At 46.3% G+C, this 21,197-nt stretch overlaps 1 protein-coding gene across 1 annotated transcript in view; it reads right to left on the bottom strand.

Annotated features, from left to right (window-relative positions):
* NIPAL1 (NIPA like domain containing 1) overlaps positions 1-11,793 on the bottom strand; it is a 65,711-nt gene extending 53,918 nt beyond the window's left edge. Inside the window, exon 1 of the mRNA XM_068268277.1 lies at positions 11,676-11,793. Coding sequence (XP_068124378.1) covers positions 11,676-11,730 — 55 coding nt within the window. The 5' untranslated portion in view covers positions 11,731-11,793. The remainder of the gene's footprint in view (positions 1-11,675) is intronic.
* Between the last annotated feature and the right edge of the window lie 9,404 nt (positions 11,794-21,197).

The following is a 21,197-nucleotide window of genomic DNA, read 5'->3' as shown; positions in this document are numbered from 1 at the left end:
CAGTGTGTGATGGCTGCAGAGGGAGGGATGGAGCGGCGCACTTTGGTGTCTCAGCCTTGGGTGCTGGAGGACCTTGTCCCTCCTCTGGGACATAGGCCCCTGCAGACTGTGGAGCTGCACAGGGTTCCCATTTCCTCTAGGGCTTATGCAGCTGTATCTCAGTCAGGTCCACATTGTCCTGTAGGTTCATGTATATGTCGGCACCCAGCCCGTTAAGAAGCTGTCTTTCCCTCCCTTTGTCACTCTCTTCCATGTAGATGTCTTTCCCTCTGTCATTTTCCTTTATGTGGCAGTCTCTTGTTATGACTAGGTACTTTGTGAAATGCTGCAGATGATGACAGCACTATATAAATACATAATAATATGGTAGGACATTAGACTATGAGTATGGTAGGATTAGATTGTGAGCTCCTCTGAGGACAGTCAGTGACATGACTTGACACATGACTATGTACTTTGTAAAGTGCTGTGGAAGATGTCAGCACTATATAAATACACAATAATATGGATGAGACATACCTGGTAGGTATTAGATTGTAAGTTCCTGTGAGGTCAGTAACATGACTGTACCCTGTAAAAAGTTGCTGGATAGTGTAATGGTTAAGGGCTCTGACACTGGAAACCAGGGTTTGAACCTCAGCTCTTCCTGTTCAGTAAACCAGCACCTATTCAGTGAGGAGACCTTGGGCAAGACTCCCTAACACTGTTACTGCCTATAGAGAGTGCCCTAGAGTCCGCCAAGAGAAAAGTACAATATAAATGTTATTTGTCTTGTCTCTAAAAAGCACTGTGGAAGATATCAGTGCTATATAGATTCATAATATTAAACTTAATAATAGTAAGCTAGTTTATAACCATTTCAAATGTCACAAGTTTTTCATCTTTTTTTTTATTTTTATTTTTTTTCTTTAAAGAGGAACTGTAGGGGAAATAACATAATAAATAAAATTGCTTATTTTTTTACAATATTCATTTATAGATTATTTAATCAGTGTTTACTCATTGTAAAATCTACCCTAATTTACACTCTGAAATTAATCACTGGTGGTGAGATCTTTAGTTCTGACAGATGATCTGTGCGGAATGTTCGTTACTGAGAGTTCTATGCACAGAGAGAGATACTTCTTGCTGTGCAGTTAGAAAAAGCCATTATTTTCCCAAATGATACAAGGTTCACAGACAGCAAACTGTCAGGACCATGGTCATGACATCACACTGTGGGAGGGGTCTCACCACAGTATCAGCCATACAGATTCCCCCACTGTAAAAGACGGTACACAACCACTGTAAGTGTGCCCACAGAAACAGGGAGTAGATCCCTAGGGCTACTGTTCTAACCACACGTTCGCACAGACATGTCCCTCTGTTACAGCCGTGTGACGCGCACTGTTGCTATGGGAAGGAGAGGAGAGACGATGGTAAAGGGCCCGATGTTGCTTCCAGCAGGCGGAGTAAAAGGGGGAACAATATGTTTGACTGTTGTTGTTGCTTGATTATTATTGTGGTACACCTGTAGCTGTGGTGAAGTCTGAATCCAACCTTGAAGTATACCAAAGCTGACGGAAGCAAAAATATTTATACATACCTGGGGCTTTCTCCAGCCCCACACGCTCTGATCGCTCCCACACCACCGTCCTCTGCTGCCCGCAGCTTCGGTACCATGTCCCCGCACTTCCGTCAGTCAGAGCCAGTCTGACGTAAGATAAGTGCGCCCATTGCATATCCCTCCAGCAGCCGTTGGAGAGATACGTAGAGGGCACACTTCTCTTGTGTAGACTGGCCACGACTGGCAGAAGTGGCGGGACTTTAGTATCGGAGCTGTGGGCAGAGGAGGACGGCGGCGTGGGAGCGATCAGAGCGTGTGGGGCTGGAGGAAGCCCCAGGTATGTATAAATCTTTTTACTTCCGTCAGCTCCGAGTCCCTTTAAGGTGCCCATGATGATGCAATCTTTTTTATTCAATCTTACCATTTCTATGTAATATGAGGGACTACCTAAACATGCATTCAATATATATTTACAAAGGTTACCCTTATGCTACATACAGGTAGGTTTGGTAAGATTGGACAGAAAATAATGTATCATTAGTGAACCTAAAGCAAAAACAAAACAGTTTAACTTACATGGGGCTTCTTGACATGACATGAGCAAGAAGTCACTCACATGAGGGATCACATTTGCTCAGTGAGTGAACATGCTAATCATGTCTTCATTTATTCCATTTCTATATTAGAATCCCTACCCATTGCCATATCTGTCTGCATGTTGGATTACATTTTTTTCATGTAACAATTCTTTATACAATTATTAAAAGGAAATAAAGTTATGTGTCCCCCCCCCCCCCCCCCCCATACACATACCAAGAGCCGGGACAAGGTCCTCCAGCACCCAAGGCTGAGACACCAAAGTGCGCCCCTCCATCCCTCCCACCCCAGCCATCACACACTGATTGCTATTAGACTAAGAGGCGCCACAGGGCCCACAACCTCCTCAACACCTTAATATCTAGTTCTCTGGCCTGCAGTCACTGCTATGTATCCCCTTTTCTTATTTCTTTCTGCTTCAAACACAATTAGAAATGACAGCTGAATGAATTGTGCGCCCCCTCCTACATTGCGCCCTGAGGCTGGAGCCTTTTCTGCCTCGGCCCGGCCCTGCACATACCAGACAGGCACATGAGATAAACATTTAGCCCTAGACTGGAAGGCACATAACTTTTCTGCACACCAATAATTCATCACAGTATGGAAAATGTTCTATGAAGATTTCCCAGGATGCCACCGAAGACCTACAACACTAATTCACCATACAATTGGCCATTATGGTGCTGGAATGGGTATAGGATCAGTGTGCCACTGTACATGTGATCTCAGGCATAGGAATATCTGGCTCGTGAAGCTGATAGACTCGTTGGATGACATTATATACCAAGGCATGTTGTGCTTATTTCAAAGAATCTTTTGAATGCAGCGTTTGTCTCTTTGTTTTTGTTAATTGCTGTGGATGGTGTAAATTGCACCAGTTTTCTCCTGGGTGATATTTTCACATTGCATCAATAAAATGCTTTTTAAGCCACCAGCAAGGTGATGAGCCATTAGAATACTAGATGTCATGCCTGGTACTGAAAGCCTTTTATTGGCTGGACAGTGCACTGCTTGGGGGCTCTGCCACAGGAGACCTGGGTTCAAATCTCAGCTCTTCCTATGCAGTAAGCCAGCACCTACTCAGTAAGGAGTCCTTGGGCTAGACTCCCTAACACTGACAATGAGTGCGCTCTAGTGGCTGTAGCTCAAGTGCTTTTAGTCTCTCAGGAGAAAAGCGCTATACAAATATAGAACTAGTATTATTATTATTGTTATTCAGGGCCTGAGCCCACTGACGCAGTTGTGTCCGCTTTTCAGTTAAACATCAATGTTAGAGATGCTGAAAGCGGACAGAAGAGGACAGAGCTGCATCAGTGGGCTCAGGTCCTGAGACTGGAACGTTATGCTCGGGTGACTCTAATTCTCTAGAGATTTGGTTTGAGAATAGCTTAGTTGGATCACAGACGCAGATTGGGTAAATTGCCAGCTTTGTGGAATTTTCATTAAGCATGTCCCAGCCACCGAGATCCTTTACAGGCAAGCTGTATTAAATATACAGTTAGAGCGGACCTGAACTCAGAACTTCCTCTCTGCTCTAAAAGACAAGCAACAGCATAATAACCTTTAAAGAAAAACCTTTGTTTGTTACAGCTGAAAAACAAAAATAAATCTGCACGGTTTCTACTTTCTGCTTTCACAGAAGCAGATATAATGGTAACATTCTGTGCTTTCAAATTAGTTTATCAGCTTCATCTGCCATGGAAGTCAGGTGACACAAGGGAGAGATCAAATTACAACTTGTGGTTATTCACAGATGAGGGGGAATTATTCAGGCTAAATTCTCTAAATACACACAGGGTGCCTTTTCTCTATGTGCAAGAGTTCAGGTCCTGAACTGAGGAGAAATGGAGATCTGTATAACACATGGAGTAGTCAGTCAGACTTCAGTGCAGTATTGTATTGTTAATGTTTAGCAACAGTTTCCATGTACAACCTGCTTGGAGAAAGCCGGTTAAAAAGCAGTTCTTAAAGAGGAACTGTTGCGAAAATCTTAACTTTTAAAACGCATACAAATAGGATGTACATTTTTCCCAGAGTAAAATGAGCCATAAATTACTTTTCTCCTATGTTGCTGTCACTTGTAGTAAGTAGTAGAAATCTGACAGAAGTGACAGATTTTGGACTAACCCATCTTTTCATAGGGGGTTCTCAGGGTTTTCTTTATTTTTAAAAGCACTTAGTGAATGGCAGTTGCTCCGTCCAACTGCCAAAATAGTGTGCAGCGAGCAGGGAGGCTGGCCAGCATCTTAATTCATAAATTTCAGGGAATGTGTTTATAAAGAATAAAGGCCATGCTGAGAATCCCCTATGAAGAGATGGACTAGCCCAAAACCTGTAGGTTATGTCAGGTTTCTACTACCTACTGTAAGCGACAGCAACATAGGAGAGAAGTAATTTATGGCTCATTTTACTCAGGAAGAAATGGACTTCTTATTTGTATGTGTTTTAAATTTTAAGGTTTTCGCGACAGTGCCTCTTTAAGGGCCTGTTTCCACTGCACACAGATTGGATGCAGACTGTACAGCCCCAGAATACACGGCAATGCTAAACCCTTGCGTTGCTTCAGTGACAGCCCTGGCATGTCATAAGTCATCCCATCATCGAGGGAATGCCGGTTAGGGCCTGTTTCCACTGCACGCAGATTGGATGCAGAATGGATGCAGAAAAACTGACTCCAATGAATGCCAATGGGAAAATGTGCATCAGAAAAACTGCGTTTAGTGGAAACACACCCATAGGCTTTCATTGGAGTCAGTTTTTATGCATCCATTCTGCATCCAATCTGCGTGCAGTGGAAACAGACCCTAACCGGCATTCCCTCGATGATGGGATGACTTATGACATGCCAGGGCTGTCACTGAAGCAACGCAAGGGTTTAGCATTGCCGTGTATTCTGGGGCTGTACAGTATTTGCCCCAGGTCTGACATAGAGCACACCTTTCTTTTTCCCTGGCAGTTTCTTGTCTATGGAATGAGTCAATATGGTGACATGAACAATGAGAGACCATAATGTCCTGAATACAGCATTCTTCTGCCCAGCCCCACTGTAACCACATTTTCCACAAACTTATGTATCCAATCAGAGGCAAATGTCAGAGCAGCAACACTCAATTCTGCTATGCAAACTGCTCCAACCACTTGCCGTGAACCAGCAGTGCTGTCACCAAGCTCGTCACTGCTGTGTACACATGACACATTAGCATAGCTAGTTCTGTCCTGTGCTTAGTTTCTTTGTGCAATGTACACCACCTCATCCCATCCTCCCTGCCTGAGTCACAGCATGAGCTCACCTCACCTGTTATTCATCTCTAAACAACACAGGCAGGTATACATACCACAGACATGACAGCTCAGGGCCACCAATCAGAAACCAAGGCACAGATTTGCCACCTCAATAACTCTGATCTTGCTGTGTGTTGCTAACGCTGCCAATCACTCACGTTGAATAAGAAATATTGTCACCAAAACACAGCTCCACCTACTGTAAAGGAATCCACTGTTGACAATGACTAAGCAGGAGGTGTGCGGTTACTAAGCTTAAATTAAACAGATCATCTTCTTTTTAGTACAAGTGGGCCTCTTTTCATTTGCTGATATTGAAAGCTCTATTGTTATTAAAGATTTGGGTGGGGAGTGCAAGCAGGGTGAACTGTTATTCTAGCCGCACATGTTATTCTAGCCTCATATTCCACCCTTCTGTGGAATAAAAGACTCTACATAAAATAAAAAAGCACAAACTATATTTTATCTGAATGATCTTCAGACTTCAAAGTTGGTGTGATAGCGTGCAGTCATAAGTGCTAGGAGAGAGATGTGTTACTGCTAGGCATCTGGATAGAGATGGGTTACTGCTAGGTTTCAGGATAGAGATGGGTTAGTACATGACGTCAGGATAGATTGCTAGGCCTCAGGATCTTAGAGATGGCTTTGTACTAGGCCTCAGGATAGAGATGGGTTGGTGCTAGGCATAAGGAGTGAGTTGGGTTACTGCTAGGCATTAGGATAGAGATGGGCTACTGCTAGGCATCAGGATAGAGATGAGTTAGTACTAGACGTCAGGATAGATTGCTAGGGCTCAGGATAGAGAAAGGTTAGTGTTAGGCCTCAGACTAAATATGGCTTTGTGCTAGGCATCAGGAAAGAGATGGGTTAGTGCTAGTCATCAGGATAGAGATGGGTTAGTGCTAGTCATCAGGATAGAGATGAGTTAGTACTAGACGTCAGGATAGATTGCTAGGGCTCAGGATAGAGAAAGGTTAGTGTTAGGCCTCAGACTAAATATGGCTTTGTGCTAGGCATCAGGAAAGAGATGGGTTAGTGCTAGGCATTAGGATAGAGATGGGTTAGTGCTAGTCATCAGGAGAGAGATGGGTTAGTGCTAGGCATTAGGCTAGAGATGAGTTAGTGCTAGGCATCAGGAGAGAGATGGGTTAGTGCTAGGCATCAGGTGAAGATGAGGATACTGCTAGGCATCAGGATAGTGATTGGTTTGTGCAAGAAATCAGAACAGAGATGGTTTACTGCTAGGAATCAAAATATAGGTGGGGTAGTGCTAGGCATCAGAAGAGACTGCTAGGCATCTTGATAAAGATGGGTTAGTGCTAGGCATCAAGATAGATTGATAGACATCACGATAGTGCTGGCTGGGTTAGTGCTTAGCATCAGGACAGGATAGAGTGCTAGGGATCACAATAGAGATGGGTTAGTGCTCGGCATCAGGAGAGAGTGCTAGATATCAGGACAGAGATGGTTGAGTGCTAGGCATCAGGATAGAGTGCTAGTCATCAGGATAGAGTGCTAGGCATCCGGATAGAGTGCTAGTCATCAGGATAGAGTGCTAGTTATCAGGATAGAGTGCTAGGCATCAGGATAGGGTGCTAGTCATCAGGATAGAGTGCTAGGCATCCGGATAGAGTGCTAGTCATCAGGATAGAGTGCTAGTCATCAGAAGTGATTGCTAAGCATCAGAATAAAGGTGAGTTAGTGCTAGGCATCAGTATAGAGTGCTAGGCATAAGGACAGAGATGGGTTAGTGCTAGGCATCAGGACAGAGTGCTAGGCATCAGGATGGAGAAGGGTTACTGCCCAAAAATCAGAATAGAGTCGGGCTAGTGCTAGGCATTAGGAAGGAGGCGGGTAAGAGATGGGCCTCACTATAGAGATGGGTTTCCGCTAGGCATAAGGATAGAGATGGGTTACGGCTAGGCAACAGGATAGAGATGGGTTAACATTAGGCATCAGGATAAAGGCGGGTTAGTGCTGGACATCAGGTGAAGGTGAGGTTAGTGTTAGCTTCCTTTTACACTATATCAGTTGCTGTCAGTTGAAACTGGAAGGACAACTGATTTGCATGCCAAGTGAAGGTAATCTTAATGTTACCCTATGGCTTCCTTCACAATATACGCTGAAAAACTGAAGCTTTTTCCCAATTCATTGCTAACTTAAAAAACGCATTAAAATGTAACACATTAAAACACATTGGGCCTGATTCACAAAGCGGTGCTAACAGTTAGCACACTGGTGAAAAGCCCTTTATCACACCTAAACTCAGTTTAGGCATGATAAGTTTAGGTGTGATAAGTTTAGGAGTGATAAGTTTAAAGGGACTCCGAGCTCTGATTAAAAATAAAATTTGAACTTACCCGGGGCTTTCTCCATCCCAGCCCTGGTCGGGACGTCCCACGCCGGCCTCCTGGCTCTTCTCCCGGCGGCTGTCCGCATAGCGCGGACAGGCCGGGCCCCTGGGCGACACTGGTGAGTGTCGGGGCTTCTTCTTCCCCATACGTCACGAATGACGTCACACGCCGGGGAGAAGAGCCAGGAGGCCGGCGTGGGACGTCCCGACCAGGGCTGGGATGGGGCTGGGATGGAGAAAGCCCCGGGTAAGTTCAAATTTTATTTTTAATCAGAGCTCGGAGTCCCTTTAAGAACCAACTGGCTTAGCACCGCAGTGCACAGCTGATCAAAAGTTTTGCGCTAGCAAAGTCTGGTGCACTTCGCATGGAGTTTAATGGCGCTGCTTTGCATTCGGGACTTTGTGCACGATCTAAACTTATCTAAACTTATCATGCCTAAACTTATCACGCCTAAACTTATCATGCCTAAACTTATCACGCCTAAACTGGCTTTTCACCAGTGTGGTGCAATGGTTATCACGCCAAAAGTCTCTAACTGGGTTAGCACCGCTTTGTGAATCGAGCCCATTAAGTGTAAAAGGGCACTTAGGCTTAAAATGAGAGTTACATTAGTGCTGTAGAGTTGGATGAACAAACAATTCTAACCATCGATTTTTTTAATTCACTACAATTTCAATTGTAGCTGACAAACAAATTCTGTTATACCAAATCAACAAAAGTGTTATGAACAATCAATAATATGACTACTCATAATTGATCTTCAGCACTAATTGCTTCTAAGCACACACAATTTAATCACATTATCAAATTAAAATATTGAATGTTTTATATAAAATGGTATCATCATCAATGTGCACCTTCCTTAACAAGCAGACACAGGCAGGGTCAAAATGCTCATATGTGCTTGTTATTTACCTGATGAGCAGAGTATGGCCACCTGGGGTTAGGTGCTAAGTGATAATTTGGTATTAGGCATTGGGTGGTGCAATGAGTCTACCTAGGCTTTGGCTGAGGGTCACCTTTTTTAAGGTGGCCATACACTCGTTAGATTAGCAGCAGATAGATCATCAGATAGATCTCTGATCTATCTGATGTGTTTAGGAACATTTTTTTTACTAGGAACAGATTTCCAATAGATTTCAGTATGAAATCTATTGAAAATCGATCTGTTGGCATTTTTTTACCATCAGATTTGCATTAGGGCCAATGCAAAATGATAAGCAATTTCATCAGATCGATCTAGATTTTTCCAGCATGTCAGATCGAAATCGGCCGCAAATCGATCGGTCAATCGATTTGCGATCGATCGATTTTGATAGATCGGCCTCTAATCGGCTCAGTGTATGGGCCCCTTTAGTGTTTCACAATGGTGACTGCTCACTAAATTATTTTGTTTATCGTTAGCACTAATACAATCACATGGCACAAAAAGAGAAGATGTGGCTTTATGTGTTTCAAAACAGAATGTCCCATATTCAATTCACCTTCAAGTTTTCTCCTAGGTGATATTTCCACACCTTATCAATAAAATGCCTTTTAAAGGAAACCTTAAAGGACAACCGAGGTGACATGTGACATGATAAGATAGACATGTGTAAGTACCCTGTACAGTGCATAGCACACAAATAAATATGCTGTGCTGCTTTGTCCTTTCCCTGCAAGAAAGACTTAATATTCTACTATTCAACTGACAGTTTTTTCTCCAGTTGTGACCCAGACTACCGATAAGGAATTACAGCCATAAAATACTTTTCTCTAGGAAGCCTAGTATTATTCCAGGAGAGGATAGATAAAAAAGGTCAATAGTTCATATATTTGAGCACTCCAACACACAGAGACAGACTGTTAGGGCCCTTTTCCACTAACGACGATTGCGATGCTGAATCGCAAAATCGCAAATCGCTAGCGATTTTAAAATCGCTAGGGTTTGCTAAATAACACAGGAATCGCGGTAGGTAATTTCCACTACTGTGATTAGATTTTTACAAAAGCGCAATCGAGCGTGGAGCGATTTTTGCCGCGATGTTGCTATGCTATGCAGTGCATAGCAAAATCGCAATCGGCGGGAAAAATTAGGACTTTGTTGAATCGCAATCGCTAGCATTTAGCGCAAACGCTAGCGATTGCTAGTGGAAAAGGGCCCTTACTGTACATGCAGCTGAGACACAACCATACATCAACTTTTTTAAGTTTTAAAAACATTTTTTTAGGAGTAGGAGGATAGATACAATTGTTTATCTCTTCACTTTGTTTTTACTTAAGAATCACTTTATGTCACCAGCAAGCAAGAAAAATCTCAGAATAATTTTGACAATGCTTTGTCACCCACTTTTTTGGCACTTTTTTTGAATTGCAGAGTGCTGAAAGTTATTTTAAAGCGATGATGACAAAATATCTATTAGGAGAACACTTAGGGGAAAAGGTGAACTGAAAAAGGGCCAATGGGTCTGATGCGCTATACGCTGGTAAAGTTGATGTGCGCAGCCTGCGTATGGCAATTTTACCAGTACTAACACCGCAAGCACGCCATCCGATAACCCAGTAATGGCACCCGGTTAATAATGTACGCGATAATGGGTTAACAGTCAAATGTGCTAGCGGCATAAATGCCAGTAAAACTGCCGTGCGCTGCTGGCACATTGCCACGTTACCGGCTGATAGTGCATCAGGCCAAATGTGAGCTATTCATATACATTCTATATGTAGGCAAATAGAATATGCTATAATTCAAGGATTGATTTACCGTAATATTTAGTTGATCTCCCTGAGTACATATCTGTTTGATTCAAACCCAAATCAGTGCGGGGCAGTAAAAAATGTGCGCCAACCTCTAGCCGGTCATTTAATGCAGGTTAATAAATGCACTAAAGGCAGTTCAATCTAAAAAAAAGACACGTTTTGGGCCAGTCTATCTCCTCATGGAGGATTCTCAGCGTTTTTTTGTTGTTTTCAACAGCATTTCCTAAACAGCAGTTGCAAAGTCTGACAAAATAGTGTGCAAGTGAGTAGGCAGGTTGGCTGGTATCTTACTATTTTAGCAGTTAAACTGCTGTTCAGGAAATGCTGTTGAAAACAAAGAAAACCCTGAGAATCCCCCATGAGGAGATAGTCTGGCCCAAAACCTGTCGGTTCTGTCAGATTTTAACTGCCTACTTTTTCGCGATAGTGGTCCTTTAAAGTGTACCAGAGACAACATGTACTTACCTTTTTATACATACCTGCGGCTTCCTCCAACCCCATGGACACGGATCGCTCCCACGCCGCCGTCCTCCGCTGCCTGCAGCTCCAGTACTGGGTCCCGTAACTTCCTTCAGTCGCGGCCAGTCTACGCAAGAGGACGTGTGCCGCCGGAGATAGAAATAGCCCACTTCCCTTGTGTCAGACTGGCCGCGACTGGAGGAAGTTACAGGACCCGGTACTGGAGCTGCAGGCAGCGGAGGGTAGCGGCGTGGGAGCGATCCAAGTCCATGGGGCTGGAGGAATCCCCAGGTATGTATAAAAAGGTAAGTATATGTCATCTCTGGTTTCTTTTAAGGGTGCAACAAAGGTCACTTAGAAAAAAAAATGGAAAAAACCCTACACATAATAAATGCTGCAAGATATTCAAAGATTCAGCTGTACAGCTGAAATATATCTTCTACTATTAATATTATTATTATTATTATACAACTAACACTATACAGTGTATGGTGGAGTACTTAACATTTCACCTAAACATCAGAGGATAAACCAGGTTTAGCATTTTTTAAGGCAAATGACAAGGCAAGGGACAAGGATTTGTGTGCTAGATGAAGACACACTACACAGGTTATCTAATGTAGTAGGAGAATGAAGGACTCCCTTTTCATATAAAGGTGAAGAAGAGCTGACAGCAGGTAGACAGCAGTGACACTCACCTGTGCTGCACGCCGTTCCTGATGGCAAGGTGATAACAGGTGATGCATCTCCCATCCTTCAATCCAGGAATCTGTCCCCTGAGCTCTCCCTCCCGAGTCCCCCTGCAACTCTCCAGGTAGTTTGTTGTCAGTGTCACCTCCCTGAGCACTGCACGCTGCAGACCTTCCCCTTCCCTCCCTTCACTACACTAACACCACTGCTTGCCTACGCCCTTTAAAGTGACAGCGCATAAAAAGTTCTGGAGAATGCCAGAGGTTACATTACATAGACTGCAATCACTTCAGATGTCTCTACTGATAATCACAAATTCAAAAGTGAATGGATTTATGAGGTTAGAGATCAGGCATAACTTCAAACTTTCTGTTTTCAGGAGCGACTGTCAATCTCACAGAGGCAAATGTTTTATGTAGGGAGCTGGGGAACTAATAAGGCTATATTCACAGTGGGAGTTGCGTTGCATTCCCTGTAACAGCGGGAACGCAACAGAGTGGGATACCCGTGACGCATATTATCCTCCTGTAGCGTGGCATATAGTGAAGCCTACAGTCAATGAAAGTATGCTTCACTGTTAATGCAATTGTTTTGCTGTAATGCACTGCAGCTCATGCAGTGCATTACCATGCCCCACGCTGTTATACCACACCCACCGCACTGTGAACATCACTAAGGGCCAGTTTCCACTGGCCTTTTAGATGCGAGGCGTTCGCCGCAACTTGCATCCCTCCGCAACTACTTCCGGGTGTCTTCCGTACAACCAGATGCAGCGTCATGCGGCTTCCCGTCATTGGCTATGGGGACTCGGATGTGAGCTGCGGAACACTGCAGCTTGCTATCCATAATTTCCCCCGCATTGCGCCGGATTGCATAGGTAAATTCGCGTCAATAGAAACTACTCCATTGACGTGAATTGGTTGCAGTTTCCTTGCGTTATGGAACGGTTTCCACCTAGGAATGCGTCTAGAGGAAACGGGCCCTAAAGGGGGTGGATTGCAGTGCGGCAAGCAAGCTGCGTTACAAAGCAGTCGTTATGCCACACTGCAACGCATCAGTGTGAACATAGCCTAAATGCGTTTTATGGTAAATGTTTAACTGTTCACATTGTTTGCTTTCTAGAAAGCTGTATAATTTTTTTTAAGTTCCAAAAAAGTTTTATTGAATCCGTTTTCAACAAATAACATATGAAAAAAACAAAAACAAAAAAACAAAGAGAAAACAACAACAATGTAGAAAAAGTGCCCATACACTTGCTCGATTTCCCTGATAGATTAGATCATTATAATCTGGTGGTCATCTATAAGTGTATGGCCACCTTTACATAAGCGAGATAACACATATCAGTAAAAGTGTTCAATATGTGATACATCAAAAGAATCAAATGTATTCTCAAATCATATCTAATGTATCTTGCTACTTCTAGTTTCATCAGTGTAGATGGTTTAGAAGCGAAATTGAACACAATTTAAACGTTGATAAATTTTGGGGGAACCCAGCCCCCCTCCCAGGAATGTAAGTAGTAGAGAGGGGTGACTGAGGTACCTGTTGAAGCCACGCCTATGCAACAGCTGCTAGAAGTGGGTGGGACTTCAACAAGGAAAGCAGTTCCCCAACTCTTCTGTTGCTTATGTTGCAGGAGAGAACTGGATTCCAACTGACAGAGGTGGACAAAGTGGAGGCAGGAAATTTGGGCGCATGAGGCAGGTGGACAAAAAGGGCGCCACCATTCACTCCCATAATAAATATCGTTTAATGGGCGCCCAACAGGAAAAAAGAGCGCCGGAGAAAAATAACGTTTTACAAGCGGCGCCCGGAGACTTTTAATGTTTTATAACTGCTTCTCATGATTACACATTATTTAATGATTTATAATTAGAGTTGGGCCGAACGGTTCGCCTGCGAACGGTTCCATGCGAACTTCAGTGGTTCGCGTTCGCGTCCCGCAGGCGAACCTTTGCGGAAGTTCGGTTCGCCCCATAATGCACATGGAGGGTCAACTTTGACCCTCTACATCACAGTCAGCAGGCCCAGTGTAGCCAATTAGGCTACACTAGCCCCTGGAGCCCCACCCCCCCTTATATAAGGCAGGCAGCGGCGGCCATTACGGTCACTCGTGTGCTGCCTGCGTTAGTGAGAGTAGGGCGAGCTGCTGCAGACTGTCTCTCAGGGAAAGATTAGTTAGGCTTAACTTGTTCCTGTCTGGCTGCATACCTGTTCTGTGAACCCACCACTGCATACCTGTGCTGTGAACCCACCACTGCATACCTGTGCTGTGAACCCACCACTGCATACCTGTGCTGTGAACCCACCACTGCATACCTGTTCTGTGAACCCACCACTGCATACCTGTGCTGTGAACCCACCACTGCATACCTGTTCAGTGAACCCACCACTGCATACCTGTGCTGTGAACCCACCACTGCATACCTGTTCAGTGAACCTGCCACTGCATACCTGTTCTGTGAACCCACCACTGCATACCTGTTCAGTGAACCCACCACTGCATACCTGTTCAGTGAACCCACCACTGCATACCTGTTCAGTGAACCTGCCACTGCATACCTGTTCTGTGAACCCACCACTGCATACCTGTTCAGTGAACCCACCACTGCATACCTGTGCTGTGAACCCACCACTGCATACCTGTGCTGTGAACCCACCACTGCATACCTGTTCAGTGAACCCACCACTGCATACCTGTGCTGTGAACCCACCACTGCATACCTGTTCTGTGAACCCACCACTGCATACCTGTTCTGTGAACCCACCACTGCATACCTGTTCTGTGAACCCGCCACTGCATACCTGTTGTGTTCAGTGAACCCGCCACTGCATACCTGTTCTGTTCAGTGGACCCGCCACTGCATACCTGTTGTGTTCAGTGAACCTGCCACTGCATACCTGTTCTGTGAACCCGCCACTGTATACCTGTTCTGTTCAGTGAACCCGCCACTGCATACCTGTTCTGTTCAGTGGACCCGCCACTGTATACCTGTTCAGTGAACCCACCACTGCATACCTGTTGTGTTCAGTGAACCTGCCACTGCATACCTGTTCTGTGAACCCGCCACTGTATAACTGTTCTGTTCAGTGAACCCGCCACTGCATACCTGTTCTGTTCAGTGGACCCGCCACTGTATACCTGTTCAGTGAACCCACCACTGCATACCTGTGCTGTGAACCCACCACTGCATACCTGTTCTGTGAACCCACCACTGCATACCTGTTGTGTTCAGTGAACCCGCCACTGCATACCTGTTCTGTTCAGTGGACCCGCCACTGTATACCTGTTTAGTGACCCCGCCACTGCATACCTGTTCTGTTCAGTGAACCCGCCACTGTATACCTGTTCAGTGAACCCGCCACTGCATACCTGTTGTGTTCAGTGAACCCGCCACTGTATACCTGTACTGTTTAGTGAACCCGCCACTGCATACCTGTTGTGTTCAGTGAACCTGCCACTGCATACCTGTTCTGTGAACCCGCCACTGCATACCTGTTGTGTTCAGTGAACCCGCCACTGCATACCTGTTCTGTTCAGTGGACCCGCCACTGTATACCTGTTTAGTGAACCCGCCACTGCATACCTGTTGTGTTCAGTGAACCCGCCACTGTATACCTGTTCAGTGAACCCGCCACTGCATACCTGTTGTGTTCAGTAAACCCGCCACTGTATACCTGTACTGTTTAGTGAACCCGCCACTGCATACCTGTTGTGTTCAGTGAACCTGCCACTGCATACCTGTTCTGTGAACCCGCCACTGCATACCTGTTGTGTTCAGTGAACCCGCCACTGCATACCTGTTCTGTTCAGTGGACCCGCCACTGTATACCTGTTTAGTGAACCCGCCACTGCATACCTGTTGTGTTCAGTGAACCTGCCACTGCATACCTGTTCTGTGAACCCGCCACTGCATACCTGTTGTGTTCAGTGAACCCGCCACTGCATACCTGTTCTGTTCAGTGGACCCGCCACTGTATACCTGTTTAGTGAACCCGCCACTGCATACCTGTTGTGTTCAGTGAACCTGCCACTGCATACCTGTTCTGTGAACCCGCCACTGCATACCTGTTGTGTTCAGTGAACCCGCCACTGCATGCCTGTTCTGTTCAGTGGACCCGCCACTGTATACCTGTTTAGTGAACCCGCCACTGCATACCTGTTGTGTTCAGTGAACCTGCCACTGCATACCTGTTCTGTGAACCCGCCACTGTATACCTGTTCTGTTCAGTGAACCCACCGCATCAGTGCGCATACCTGTGCAGTTAAGTGAACCCACCTACCTACGTGAGTGCACGCAGTGTGATATACCACTCCGTGCATACCCGATTTTGACAAAACAGGTAGAGGAAGAGGTAGTGCCAGAGCCAGAGGAAGGCCACCCGGCAGGTCTGCGCGAGGTCGTGTAAATGTAATTTCGTGTGGACCTGGCCCACAGTACAGTGCTCGGAAGAAGGCACGTCCCTTCACGTCCCAAGATTGTCAGGACGTGGTTGAGTATTTAGCGACACAGAACACCTCATCTTGCTCAGCCACCAGCGCTACTACTAGCACCACTTCCGCTGCATTTGACACTTCTCAAGAATTATTTAGTGGTGAAATCACTGATGCACAGCCATTGTTGTTACAGCCAGATGAATTTTCACCAGCTCATATGTCTGCGTTACGCGGCAACACTATGGATGTAACGTGTAAGGAGGATGAAGGACCTACTGATGGTGCATGTTTGGATTTTTCTGAGTCAAGCGAAGCTGGGCAGGATGACTACGATGATGACGATGATAGGGATCCTCTGTATGTTCCCAATAGAGGAGATGAAGAGGGGGACAGTTCAGAGGGGGAGTCAGAGAGTAGTAGGAGGAGAGAAGTTGCTGAAAGAAGCTGGGGCAGCTCTTCGTCAGAAACAGCTGGTGGCAGAGTCCGGCACCATGTATCGCCACCTATGTACAGCCAGCCAACTTGCCCTTCAGCATCAGCTGCTGAGGTCCCCATAGTGCCCACATCCCAGGGTGGCTCAGCGGTGTGGAAATTTTTTAATGTGTGTGCCTCAGATCGGACCAAAGCCATCTGTTCGCTCTGCCAACAAAAATTGAGCCGTGGAAAGGCCAACACTCACGTAGGGACAAGTGCCTTACGAAGGCACCTGGAGAAAAGGCACAAACAGCAATGGAATGGCCACCTGAGCAAAAGCAGCAGCAGCACACAAAAGCAAAGCCACCCTCCTTCTCCTCTTCCTCCTCTATCAGGTGCATTATCTGCTTCTGCCGCTTTCTCCCTTCCACCTTCACAGGCACCCTCCTCCACTCCGCCTCTGCCCTTGAGCGGTTCCTGCTCCTCTGCCCACAGCAGCAGTCAGGTGTCCGTGAAGGAAATGTTTGAGCGGAAGAAGCCAATTTCGGCAAGTCACCCCCTTGCCCGGCGTCTGACAGCTGGCGTGGCGGAACTGTTAGCTCGGCAGCTGTTACCATACCGGCTGGTGGACTCTGAGGCCTTCCGTAAATTTGTGGCCATCGGAACACCGCAGTGGAAGATGCCAGGCCGCACTTATTTTTCGAGAAAGGCCATACCCCAACTGCACCGTGAAGTTGAGAGGCAAGTGGTGTCATCTCTTGCGAAGAGCGTTGGGTCAAGGGTACACCTGACCACGGATGCCTGGTCTGCCAAGCACGGGCAGGGCCGCTACATTACGTACACAGCCCATTGGGTGAACCTGGTGGTGAACGGTGGCAAGCAGGGCGCAGCGGACCAAATTGTGACACCTCCACGGCTTGCAGGCAGGCCTCCTGCCACCTCCTCTCCTCCTGCTACATGCTCTTCGCTGTCCTCCTCCTCCTTGGCTGAGTGGCAGTTCTCCTCTCCAGCTACACAGCCCCAGCTCCGCAGGTCCTATGCTGCATGCCAGGTAAGACGGTGTCACGCCATCTTAGACATGTCTTGTCTCAAAGCGGAGAGTCACACTGGAGCAGCTCTCCTGGCTGCTCTTAAGAAACAGGTGGATGAGTGGCTGACCCCGCACCACCTGGAGATAGGCAACGTGGTGTGCGACAACGGCAGCAATCTGCTTGCCGCTTTGCATATGGGGAAGCTGACACACATACCCTGCATGGCACATGTCATGAATCTAGTGGTTCAAAGATTTGTGGCAAAGTACCCTGGCTTAGCGAATGTCCTGAAGCAGGCCAGGAAGTTCTGTGGGCATTTGAGGCGGTCTTACACAGCCATGGCACGCTTTGCGGAAATTCAGCGCAAAAACAACATGCCGGTGAGACGCCTCATTTGCGATAGCCCGACTCGCTGGAACTCGACCCTGCTCATGTTCTCCCGCCTGCTAGAACAGAAGAAAGCCGTGACCCACTACCTCTACAACTACAGTAGAATGAAACAGTCTGGGAAGATGGGGATGTTCTGGCCCGACAACTGGACACTGATGAAAAATGCATGCAGGCTCATGCGGCCGTTTGAGGAGGTGACCAACCTGGTGAGCCGCAGTGAGGGCACCATCAGCGACTTAATTCCCTACGCTTACTTCTTGGAGCGTGCTGTGCGTAGAGTGGTGGATGAAGCTGTGAATGAGCGTGACCAGGAACCGTTACGGCAGGAACAGGCATGGGACCAATTTTCATCAGACCCAGCTGTTTCCTCAACACCTGCGGCAGCACAGAGGAGGGAGGAGGAGGAAGAAGAGAAGTCGTGTGCAGAAGACGAGTCAGACTCAGAGGATGATGAGCAAGGTGTTTCTTTGGGGGAGGAGGAGGAGGAGGAGGGGACAGCGGCAGGAGAACAACCGCAGCAGGCGTCGCAAGGGGCTTGTGCTGCTCAACCTTCCCGTGGTATTGTTCGCGGCTGGGGGGAGGAGGTTGACTTACCTGACGTCACTGAGGAAGAGCAAGAGGAGATGGAGGGTACTGGATCCGACTTTGTGCAGATGTCGTCTTTTATGCTGTCCTGCCTGTTGAGGGACCCCCGTATAAAAAACCTCAAGGGGAATGAGCTGTACTGGGTGGCCACACTACTAGACCCTCAGTACAGGCACAAAGTGGCGGACCTGTTACCAACTCACCGGAAGGTGGAAAGGATGCAGCACATGCAGAACCAGCTGTCAACTATGCTTTACAATGCCTTTAAGGGTGATGTGACAGCACAACGCCAGCAAGGTACCACTGCCACTAATCCTCCTCCCGTGTCCACGCAGTCAAAGACAGGACGCTCCAGCGATCTCATGGTGATGTCGGACATGCGGACGTTCTTTAGTCCAACGCCTCGCCGTAGCCCTTCCGGATCCACCCTCCACCAACGCCTGGAACGGCAGGTAGCCGACTACCTGGCCTTAAGTGTGGATGTAGACACTGCTGTGAACAGCGATGAGGAACCCTTGAACTACTGGGTGCGCAGGCTTGACCTGTGGCCAGAGCTGTCCCAATTTGCCATCCAACTTCTCTCCTGCCCTGCCGCAAGCGTCCTGTCAGAAAGGACCTTCAGCGCAGCTGGAGGCATTGTCACAGAGAAGAGAAGTCGCCTAAGTCACAAAAGTGTTAAGTACCTCACCTTTATCAAAATGAATGAGGCATGGATCCCGGAGGGCTGCTGCCCGCCCCAAGACTAAGTCAGTCCCCGCACACACAGCATCTCTGCCTGCACGCCGTGTGACTGGCTGCCTGGCCTGCCCCAAGAAGACTAAGTCGCTCCCAGTCCCTCCACACAGCATGTCTGCCTGCAGGCCGCTTGACTACCTTCTCCGCCACCACCAACATGGTCCGGGACTCCAGGTGGATTGCTGAATTTTTTAGGCCGCTGTAATAATTTTTCTGGTGCGTGTACATGACTGCCTAATTTTTCTGGCTGCACTGCGGGCAGCTGCAACAACAAAAGAAAAGGCATGTACATGCGCCCATTCCCCTTCGTGATCATTACCTTGCCGTGGTGAAGGGGCTTGCGTATCACAATGAAGCAATGACCGGCGCCTAGATGAGTGTCTCGGGGGGCACACAAAAGATAATAAGGTCGTTGCTTGATTGTGGTCAGACCAAATTTGATCAGCTGGACAGTCACTGTTCTGTCATTCAGCTACATCAGCCAGGCGACCATATGGGCTGTAAAGCCACCAAAACCTGCACTCTCGCCATGGTGCGCACCAGTCCAGCACGGCCGTCACTACACAAACAGCTGTTTGCGGTGCGTTACACGGTGAGTTTGGTGTGTCAGTGTGAAGCAGTACCTTAATTACACTACCTGATTGATGTATACACATGCAAGATGTTTTAAAGCACTTTAGGCCTGTCATTTAGCATTCAATGTGATTTCTGCCCTTAAAACGCTGCTTTGCGTCAAATCCAGATTTTTCCCGGGGACTTTTGGCATGTATCCCACTCCGCCATGCCCCCCTCCAGGTGTTAGACCCCTTGAAACATCTTTTCCATCACTTTTGTGGCCGGCATAATTATTTTTTTTTTTCAAAGTTCGCATCCCCATTGAAGTCTATTGCGGTTCGCGAACTTTAACGCGAACCGAACCTTCCGCGGAAGTTCGCGAACCAGGTTCGCGAACCTAAAATCGGAGGTTCGGCCCAACTCTATTTATAATTTTTTAAACATTATTTTTAAACGAAAAACAGCACAATATTTTTTTAAAACGTTATTGATGCTTAGGGTTAGGCACCACCAGGGGGGTCTTAGGTTTAGGCACCACCAAGGGGGTCTTAGGTTTAGGCACCACCAGGGGGTCTTAGGTTTAGGCACCACCAGTGGGGTTAGGGGTAGGTACAGGGAGGGTTGTGTGTGAGAGTAGGGTTAGGTATAGTTTTAGTAAAATTCTTATTAATCTTTTATAAAACATTATTATACATTTCACTTTTTAAACAGGGAAGGTTAACGTTTTTACAATTGCCGATTTCATACACATTATTTAATGATTTATAACTTTATAAAACATTATTTTTAAACGAAATATAGCACAATTTTTTTTAAACGTTATTCATGCTTATCGTTTAAAACCCTGTGCCCTTTTTTCCCGATGCCCTTTTTTAACGTACGCAAACAAAGTGAGCAGCAACTTCCAGTCTGTAAAGACGAAAACAGCAACAATTAATTGTTGCACCAGATAGTTAAAACGTTTATTTTCATTTTATTTATGCAGGAAAATATGCCTGAAAGGGGCTCTAATATTAGTACTGTCCAATGAAAGGTAATACCCGCATCCTCCTCTATCTTTCCTCTATCTTTCATTGTCCATCTACAGTGGGTTGCAAAAGTATTCGGCCCACTTGACGTTTTCCACATTTTGTCACATTACTGCCACAAACATGCATCAATTTTATTGGAATTCCACGTGAAAGACCAAAATAAAGTGGTGTACATGTGAGAAGTGGATCGAAAATCATACATCATTCCAAACATTTTTTACAAATAATAAATAACTGCAAAGTGGGGTGTGCGTAATTATTCGGCCCCCTGAGTCAATACTTTGTAGAACCACCTTTTGCTGCAATTACAGCTGCCAGTCTTTTAGGGTGTCTCTACCAGCTTTGCAC

The sequence above is a fragment of the Hyperolius riggenbachi genome, chromosome 1 (genome assembly GCF_040937935.1).
Source record: "Hyperolius riggenbachi isolate aHypRig1 chromosome 1, aHypRig1.pri, whole genome shotgun sequence".
Taxonomy (NCBI): domain Eukaryota; kingdom Metazoa; phylum Chordata; class Amphibia; order Anura; family Hyperoliidae; genus Hyperolius; species Hyperolius riggenbachi.
The sequence above is the reverse complement of the archived record's forward strand: the minus strand, read 5'-3'. Positions and strand labels throughout refer to the sequence as shown.